Source organism: Limulus polyphemus, unplaced genomic scaffold (assembly GCF_000517525.1).
Source record: "Limulus polyphemus unplaced genomic scaffold, Limulus_polyphemus-2.1.2 Scaffold3147, whole genome shotgun sequence".
NCBI classification, from domain to species: domain Eukaryota; kingdom Metazoa; phylum Arthropoda; class Merostomata; order Xiphosura; family Limulidae; genus Limulus; species Limulus polyphemus.
This window is the reverse complement of record NW_013668757.1, coordinates 48613-59017: the sequence shown is the minus strand read 5'-3', so window position 1 is coordinate 59017 and position 10405 is coordinate 48613. Positions and strand designations below refer to the sequence as shown.

The following is a 10405-nucleotide window of genomic DNA, read 5'->3' as shown; positions in this document are numbered from 1 at the left end:
AACGTTGAATATTATTTATGATTTTAACTTTATACACAAGTACCAAAATACTATAATTAAAGAAAATTGTAATTAAAATTGTTATCAGACTTAGTGTGATATAGATCATGATTAACCAGATTAAGCATTATACACCATATTGTTAACATTATATCTTGTTTCTGTACTCTTTAACAGATTTTTTCGAAGCAATCATTATTTTTATTTGATTTTTTATGACATTTAAGGAATGTCTTCAAGGCCTTTTAAACATCTATTAAGCGTGTTTGGGCACTTTTAATATTACCATATACCATTCTGACACTAAACAAGATGCCTCGTTAGAAATAATTACTAAAAAAAACAAAAATTGATCAAAATGGTAATTATACTCTTATTTCGACATAAATTTTTTATTTACCTGTTGAAAAAGCCTTACATCATCTAAAAAAAACAATTCTGTAACAACCTTACCAACCTCAAACAACACTTATCTTACATATGAAGGCCAGTTTTACAAACAAAATAATGGATTGGCGAAGGGATCCCCCTTTTCCCTCTACATGTCCCGTTCTAGAGGAAGAATTGTTTGGAAACAAATTCATACACATCAAGAAACCAGAAATCTGGTTAGATACGTAGATAACGTCTTCAGTATATGGTGACCTGTCAAATAAACACTACTCAATTTCATCGAATTCTTAGAATTGTTAATACCCAATGTCATAATTTTTACACACGAAATAGAATCCAACATTTGTCTTCACTTTATAGATGTGAACGTTGAAAAAGAAAATAACAAAATTATCACTAATGTATATAGGAAATCTCATTCGGTCACCATGCCAGCACATATAAGATCTAATCACCACCTATCACAGAAAATATCCCAGCACATATAAGATCTAATCACCACCTTTCACAGAAAATAACCTTCGGTCACCATGACAGCACATATAAGATCTAATCACCACCTATCATAGAAAATCTCATTCGGTCACCATGCGAGCACATATAAGATCTAATCACCACCTATCACAGAAAATATCCTTCGGTCACCATGCCAGCACATATAAGATCTAATCACCACCTATCACAGAAAATATCCTTCGGTCACCATGCCAGCACATATAAGATATAATCACCACCTATCACAGAAAATATCCTTAGGTCACCATGCCAGCACATATAAGATCTAATCATCACCTATCACAGAAAATAGCCTCCTACTTCATCTTCGTAAATCATGCTGCACCCACAAAGAAGACTTACTTATTAGATTAAGAACATAGCACTATCTATAGGTTTTAACCCCAATATCATAGGTAGGGCATGTATCAAACTTCAAAACATTGAAAAACTTTATGTGAACTCTAAACTTTCAGCTATCAACAACACAAAACGTAAGAAGCATGTTTCATTCCAGTTTTATTTCAAAAATTGCTAACAAAATTATTAGCCTATTTAATAATTTGAGCATTGATGTACAAACTGCACTCAAACCTTGACATAAAATTAACATCTTATTGCCTAAAACGATTATCCGTATCGAAAGAACAAAAACAGAGCATATATAGTATCCTATGTGAATGTGGTAAGAAATACATAGGACAAACGTGACGTTCCTTAGAAACAAGACGCAAAGAACACTAAAATCACATGTGTAAAGGTGATTTACAGTTATCCGCTTTAACATGTCATCAATTTGAAATGCATAACAAAATATTTTGGGATGAAACTCTTCTCCTACACCAACCCAGAACTAAAAATGAAGGAGACTGGTTAGAAACTATAGAAATCATCAAAGCAAAATATCTGTCATTAAACCGTGATAATAACCCTAGTAACATCAGTTGTATTTGGCAAGTTCTACTCACTTGATGAGACTTAACCTTTTACCTATATCCTGTCACCATTTAGTCTCTAATGTATACAAACCTTGGATTACTTTGTGATGATCATACCCGAAGATGCCAGACCAATATTCTGTCAGTATGTAGTGTGTTCCACCATCAATAAAACTTTTACTTATGCTTGGGCCCGGCATGGCCAGGTGGTTAGGGCACTCGACTCGCAGTCTATGGGTCGCGGGTTCGAATCCCCGTCACACCAAACATACTCGCCCTTTCAGCCGTGGGGTCGTTATAATGTGACGGTCAATCCCACGATTCGATGGTAAAAGAGTAGCCCAAGAGTTGGTGGTGGGTGGTGATGACGAGCTGCCTTCCCTTTAGTCTTACACTGCTAAATTAGGGGCGGCTAGCGCAGATAGACCTCGTGTAGCTTTGCGCGAAATTCAAAGCAAACAAACAAATACTTACGTTTATAAATCGTTGTTTGCCTACGTATTATTATTATTATATTTTATCAGCTTCTCGAATTCAAACCACTACTATAAATTTCAAAAAACATTTCTTGATGAATTTACAGATTTTGATAATAAAGTTAAAAAAAACGTTACATTCAAAATAATTATAAGAGAACATTTAATCGACGTTTCGCCCTTGCGGCTTCTTCAGGGCTAGTATGTAGGCCGCAAAGGCGAAACGTCGGTTAACAGTTTTTTAATTTTATAATTATCTGGTTTGTAAAGGTCGTTTTTTATAACTTTAAATTTACCATAAACCTACATGTTCTGTCCATAACGGGTATTGAAACCCAGTTTCTAGTATCGTAAGTCCGCAGACATACTGCTGTACCACTGGGGGACTTTTCGATAGGTTTCACGCGTCTCCTACATAATTCCAGTATACCGTTTAGAAACGTTATCAAATATGTTATTTGAATAATTTTAAACTACAGTATTTAACATCCTCTGTCACGTAGGCTCTGTGGTTACCACTCTAACCTATTTGGTCAAATATAATTAAAATGTTTTACAGAAAGTTGTACATACCTGGGCACATCTCTCGTCAGCTGTATTGATTAGTAGCAAACTTAACTATACCCAGTGTACAAGAGTAAACCACTACTAAGTTATTACCACAACCCACTGTACGGGTTGTCTCTACGGGTTCCTGGAATCGTGCTTATTGTCAGAAAAACAAAAAACTGCGAATTTTACACTACAGCTCCTCCTTCAGGCGGTACTTTTTAAATGTTTTAAATGATAAGTTTAACCTGTGCCAGGTATCTATACATTGTATTATAAAACATTAGCGTACCTACCAGAACGACGCCTAATTTTCTAATTCTACCAGAAGGTGTCAGTGTCGTTCAATTTTAAGTGCAATATTTTCTGAATCACGTGACATGTTACATCCAAAATTGCATAATAACCCACCTTAGAACGACTCAATGAATTTAAAACCTTCCTGTCTTAGAATGCTAAAAGTCGGGTTACGATGCCTACTACGATGGACACTGATTGTGTGCCCTAACAACAAACAAAACGTGCATAACCAAAATGTGTACAACCATACCCATTATGAAACATTTCTAGAGCTTGAAACCCCAGTCTGTGTAAACTATCGATTTTCATAAACACATCCCATTATTGGTTAACACCGACACAATCATGTTAACATAATTTCATTACACGTACCAGATTGAAATACACAAGTAAAAGGTTTGTATTATCACTTGACTTCCAATTCTACATCTTTTATATTTATTCATATTTTATGACATCACTTTTAAACATATGTGCAATTAAGTTTTGTTTTTGTCTATTTATTATTCAGCGCAAAGCTACACAACGGTGTTCTGTCCACTACTGGTATGGAAACCAGATTTTTAGTGTTGTAAGCCTCAGACTTCCCACTGGTTCTCTGGAAGGTATGCTTGTATGTATATATAAACAATTTTGTTGTTCTTAAATGCAAAGTTACACAATGGACTATCTGCATTGTGCCAACCATAGGTTTCAAACCCCGATATTTAGCGTACACACCTCAAGCTTACCGCTGAGAGGCATACACTTAAGCAACAGTTTTTTACTCTTACCGTTTCTCAGTTTATAATTCCGATATCAGGACTTATAATCATTCTTTAGCATTCTAAAAGTCTTTTATTCTAGAATGTTCTTACAAAGATATCTCTGCACATAACTATCTCTGTAATTTTGGACTTATAGGCTAGAGAGAGGACAGCTAGTTAACAGCATCCACCGCAAATTATTGTGGTACTTTCATCTGACAATTTCTATTATAGCCCAGCTATTTATAGTTTAATTTCTTTACCAAGCTGGTATCTTCCAGTCATACAACGTGTGTTGAGATATGACTTCACTATCATGGAGAGAATAAAATGCCCATAGGTTACACGTTTTTTTAAGTCTATAACTTTATATACTGTCTTAAAAAAGAAAAGTTGGCTTGGTTACATTATCTATACAAAACAAATCACAAATTAACACAAATTTTTAACTTTATTTGTCGTATGTTAACTCTTCAGGTAAAAAAAAAAAGTGCTTAACTCCATACTAAATATAAAGTGTTGTAAGGTCAGTGAAAAAGTCTTAATTGACACTGAATGTTTTGCCTTTTATTGAATACAATTTAAACAGTCAAAAAAAAGTTCAAAAAAGTACATTTTACTGCAATTTGTTGGACTAATACTATATCACTCAAAAAAAATCGCAAATTACTAACGTCAGAAATGTCTGTTTTAAAGTTCCAGTTCAACGGGTGCTTTCATTCCCTTTATATTCTTAGAGATCACTTCCTTACTAAATACACAGAGTTTCCTGCGAACATTTTAACGGTGCTTATTAACAGAAAAGTTAAAAAAATATACAAAACAGCCTTATCGAAATCAGTTAAATTTAAAGCTTTTATATCAGTAGAATAACATAATCTAAATTAAATGGTTTAAGCTGTCACCTGACTATACGATTACACGAGTTTGAAAGATATAACAATTTCAACTACTTGTTGCCTTCTTTAAAGTATTTATCAGCATTAGGAAATCTGCTGGGATTGTAATCTAGATCGTTTTGAAGCCGTTCCTGAACATCACACTTCAACTGTTCTCTGTATGCAGCATGTAGTTTCTCATCCTGTGTAGCATCTTGTCTAATTTGGTCCAAGCTGGTTAGTGGCCATACACCTGCTGCAGTAATAGCCCGTTGGAGGGCATTAGGCAAGATAGTCTGGACAGGGGTCAGAAGGTTTTGATGACCATTTTTGCCCATCATCTAAACAAACAAACAAAAAGAGAGAGAGAGAAATTTATTCCAACGTATGTATACATTAATTTTCATTTATCTTGTAAAATGACATAGGTATACATTCAGACATATTACAAATATTGAGAGATCTGTTACTGCTGATATTTAACAGTTTATGCACACAACTAAAGTAGATAACAGTTTAACTACAGTGATATTAAGAGTAGTAAATGTATTATTGTTACCGGAATTCATGCAAATATTAACTGTTAGATACAAAATAGTAAAAACGTACATATTATGGTTACTCTACAGAAAAAGTCTATCCAAACAAATTGAAGCTAAGAAATTGTCTTAAGTTATTAATACATCTGGTACACAACTTAAGTTTACAAACTATAATAGTTTTAAAATGTTTTTGTTTCTATAAATGCTAACACTCCACTGCTGAACTATTTATATACCCAAGTTCTGAATTCTAACTGAATTAATTTTCACTCACATATCCACCTCTTTAAAGTTTTATGATTAAATTTTACTTTCCCCCTAAACAGATTAAGTCACTAATATTTATTTTTAATCTTATCATCAGATTAAAAACTGCAAACGTTAATTAATACTTCATAGTGTGAAAACAAGGCAATTCAACACAAAAAATTACTTTACTGAATATCACTTCAATGCCTATGAAAAAAGCAAGTTTTTTAACCTACCATGTACCTTACAGTAAGCACGTTTTGGTTGCTATGTAACATTCTGAAATCAAACTTTCAGTTGGTTTCTAACACTTCTTGAAAATCATTCGATGCTTTTTTTTTAACGAGACAGAAATTACACAGATTTTTCTAATTGAATACTTATAATTGTAATTAACTAAGAAACATAAGCTATATGTCAGCATTGAAATAATTTTTGTTTAAAAAAAAACCTTTCAAAACAAGAATGTATTCAATATTAAATTTTCAGTAACATCAGGGAAAAACTGGTGTCTTAAAGTGAAAATCAAAAGTTGATTTTCTACAGATACAGAAGTTGGTATTTTACACATTTACAGACTGATTGTGTGCAGCAGTTTCAAACCCTAGTAATGTTATGTCTTCTACAAACACAGATGGTAAAACTATTGCAAGTATCTGTTATATTAATCATTTGTATCTACTTCTAGAGAAGAAAGCCTTCAATAAAGCTTTCTTAACTGAAAAGATGAAATAGATATTTGAATATAATTCATAATTTAAATAAGCAAAATATATCCTGTAGGACTTGATATCAGAATTACTAATTCCACAAAGTATCAAGTCAAAATAAAAACCCTTGCTATTCCCTATGTTAGCATTAGTATTATAATTGTACCCTTGCTATTCCCTATGTTAGCATTAGTATTATAATTGTACCCTTGCTATTCCCTATGTTAGCATTAGTATTATAATTGTACACACAAAATGATAAGGTATTTTTCAGAAACTACTACACAGTTTCATAGCTACAACCACTATTTACAATAAAATGAATAATGTGATAAAAATATAAACATATTTATTTTTTATGGAACCAAAAACTACTGTTTTTTGTTCCTTTTATTTACTTGGTAAAATATGCAGTCACATTGTGACTACCTAGTGTATTTGCTAATAACCACGTTAACCTCGTATCATTTCAAAGCTCTGTAAATTTAGATGTCGAGACAGCATACACAGCCATTGTCATCTGATGCCATGTGACAACTTCTTTGCAGAATTGCAACAAATTTCACAGACCAACTATAACTATCAGAAATAGTTTTATAGTTTGTGTTAGTCTGTAAGTACTGCATAATACTTTATTAGTATCAATGCTGTATTTACTTTCATAAAATAATAGATGCTGGTTCTGAGCAAAAAATTAGGTTTAGGGACAATTACAGTTTCTTCAAATAAATGGAAACAAACTTTCAAATTCGCCTCTGATAAGTATGTCAATTTAGATAGGTTCTGAGCAATAAGAGACAATGAAAAATTAGGTTTTACTGATTTATTTCAATAGTTTAATCACAGTATGTCAGTGATTTCTGTACAAACACAAGAAATAGATAACCTGTTTTAACAGACACACCCACACAAAAGTTGTAATGTTAGCAAAATAAAACATGGGTGTATAAAATATAGGTTTTATAAATAAGGTAAAAAAGAAATGAAGTGAAAGTTGTATTTCTTTGTTAATATAAAACTGTTCCATAGTAATAGTAATACACAATAGGAAAAGTAATACACTAAAAATATAGATTCTATATTTTTATAACAGAAGCCTATAACTATTTAGAAAATGCATATCAAATTTAATGCTAATGTAGCAGTTTAGAAAAATGGCACTATGTGAAACACTGCAAGATACAGTCAAATTGAATCGGCTTGGACAGATAACACTTGACCTAAAAATGCTGTCTAGAATGGAGCCAAGTTTTTCTGCATGTGATACTAATACAATACAGTAGTTGCTTACATAGAAATTAGTGACAGCAAAAGATTTTGGCTATATGCTTTAGAGTGAAATCATCTCTGAAGGGAAGGTCTCAGACCATACAAATACAATAAAAATTATACCAAGTGACTCATAAGGTCTTTCTTGACATCTGGTCTAAAAGCTATGTGCAATTAATTCTGTATAAATAAATGGCCCTTGCTACTCTTTAAAGATACAATAATGAACGTCCCCATTCACCCAATTGTTCCAAACCTAACCTAAAAAACAATTATTGTAGAGGACGAACTGTTTACGGTCATTTCATGATTTCATACTTTTAACTGACTTTTGAGTACTGTTTTTAAATTGTTGCTTTTTATTTCAATATCTTTTTTTCTTTTCTTTTAATGCTAAATTTGTTTGTTTCTTGAATTTTGTGCAAAGCTACACGAGGGCTACCTGCACTAGCCATCCCTAATTTAGCAGTGTAAGACTAGAGGGAACGCAGCTAGTCATCACCACCCACCACCAACTCTTGGGCTACTCTTTAACCAACCAATAATGCCGGGCCCTAAATTTGTTTATTCAACCTCAAAAAATTGTCTCTTTAGAGCTCTTTTGCTTTCAAAAAGGAAATTTCTGGTAGGCATAAAAACTTGAATTTGTGTGACAGTCTTACCTTCCTCCTCTTAGATGGCATCCCACTGAGGTAGGCATCACTAAATGGGGCACAAGGAGCCTGTCGACGCTGCCTTTGGACATCTCTAGTGATGATAGGGACCCACTCCTGTGCAAGGTTATTAATACTATTCATTACATATACAAATCATAAAAAAATATTACAAGAACCTATGACATAGCAAAAAAAAACTCTTAAAACTGTACAAACCAATAAATTGTGATGAGATACGAGAGAAACTGCACTAGCAGGTTTAGTGACATGGCTCTAACAACTCCAGGAGTATTAAGTTATAGAATATATTTTACCATCACTTTTGTCTAAAACAGAAAAAAACATTAAAATTAGCAAAAAAAAAAATCTTTTAAACATGTGGATAAGAGCATTGTCTCCACTAATTACATAATTTCACAGTTCTACTTAAATCATCAAAAACAGTGAAAATGTAATATTTCATCAAGAAGATGAAAATTCACGTCACTTCTACCCACAATCTACTCAAACAAAAGCAAAACAGAACTAATCTTTTTATCAGATTCTGTGATTCTCCAAAACAAAGTACCATATTATAATTTTAAAAATCAGTTTGTAATTAGCATGTGTAAGCCCACTAGAAAGCAAACATTTCAATGTTACTATAGCAACTGTTCCACTTTCTTTCTTCTCACATGTAAATTAATTTTCAACATTTAACAAAAAACTTAACTATTTAAAACACTAAGCTAGTAATGAGAAAGCCTGGAACTATTATTAGAAAATAGCTTTTATATGCGGAAACATCTGTTAGCTGGGTTCTTGGTCAGATCTTGAAATATAACGTGGATAAATGGAAACATCGGCACATGTAGATATGTAGATCTTGAAAGCTGAGTTGTTCAAAACTTGAAAATAGCGTTGATAACTGGATAATTGTTTGTTGAGATGTTGCAAAGGAAATATCTGCTCAAGCTTTTCCCCAGACACTAATCATAGCAGAAACGTCTGGAAAATGATCTATAGAAAATAGTACAGATTATAAAATTAGTCAGGTCAACATAGGCCGGTAAGTCAATCAGAAAATGTCACAGACCTACTGAAGGATGTGTAGATTGTAGAGGAATTCTTTTTGGCACCAAAGGACAGGTTTATGTGTTTTAATAAAGGTGGCTTCCAAAATATAGAGATGAAAGGTTGACAGACAATTTGCAATAATTGTAAACCTGATATCCGTGTAGTTGTCAGCACAAGTCGGGTTCACTAGTAAATGCTGGCCAATCGCTGATTCACATATTGGTGGTAGAACTTTTGTTTTACAGGAGCGACATGGTAAATTCTTTTCTTTCACACTCTTATTTCTTATGGATTTGGGTACACGTTGTTTAATTCTATCCTGCAATCTTTGTGAAGTGCAATCTACGTACCAACATTCGCAGTGGCATGAGAATTCATAAATAACCATACTTTTCTGTGTGGTAGGTATTGCATCTTTGTGTGTTGCAGGCAACAACTTACGTGTGGAGTAAGCACAGTAGGGGTTCACTGCAGGAAAACATTTAGTAATGGCCTTTTTCAATTGTTTTTCAAATTTTTTGAAGTGTTACCAATCCATGGTAGTTTTAGATAAACAGAACACTTGTTGGGACCAAATTTTGGGGCATTTGAGAAGCTCGCAATTTTCCTTGAAGTAATTTGATTGATGACATTTTCTGGATACCCATTTTCTAGTAAAATAATTTTAATTGTCTTCAATTCGAAATCTAGTTTAGATTTTGCACAGATAACTAGAGCCCAATGGACGTTTCTGCTATGATTAGTGTCTGGCAAAAAGCTCCAGCAGATATTTCCTTTGCAACATCTCAACCAACAATTGGACCAGTTATCAACACTATTTTCAAGTTATGAACAACTCGACTTTCAAGATCTGTGCAAGAACTCAGCTAACAGATGTTTCTGCATATAAAAGCTATCTTCAAGTTTTGTACACCAAAAACACTTTTCAAGTATTATTAGGTTAACATAAAATTCAAGCCATAAACACAACACAACCTGAGAATAAGATCTGATGAAAAAACTTTTTTTTCATTTCTTAAATTATTTACTTTGATTACAATTTTTGATAATCCTCAACAATATTTCACCCAATATATATATAATTACTAACACTAACAACTCCAATGCTTAATTTATTATTTCAACTAATATATATATATATATATATA

General features: G+C 32.8%; 2 protein-coding genes across 2 annotated transcripts in view; both read right to left on the bottom strand.

Annotated features, from left to right (window-relative positions):
* Positions 1 to 3721, bottom strand: part of LOC111088116 (glycine receptor subunit alphaZ1-like) — an 85141-nt gene extending 81420 nt beyond the window's left edge. The window contains exon 1 of the mRNA XM_022397107.1: positions 2876 to 3721. Coding sequence (XP_022252815.1) covers positions 2876 to 2885 — 10 coding nt within the window. The 5' untranslated portion in view covers positions 2886 to 3721. The remainder of the gene's footprint in view (positions 1 to 2875) is intronic.
* Positions 3722 to 4442: 721 nt separating this feature from the next.
* The window catches only part of LOC106468752 (large proline-rich protein BAG6-like), a 41349-nt gene continuing 35386 nt past the window's right edge, over positions 4443 to 10405 (bottom strand). Inside the window, exons 17-18 of the mRNA XM_022397108.1 lie at positions 8208 to 8315; positions 4443 to 5116 (exon numbers count right to left, since the gene is read on the bottom strand). Of these exons, the coding sequence (XP_022252816.1) occupies positions 4847 to 5116; positions 8208 to 8315 (378 nt within the window). The 3' untranslated portion in view covers positions 4443 to 4846. The remainder of the gene's footprint in view (positions 5117 to 8207; positions 8316 to 10405) is intronic.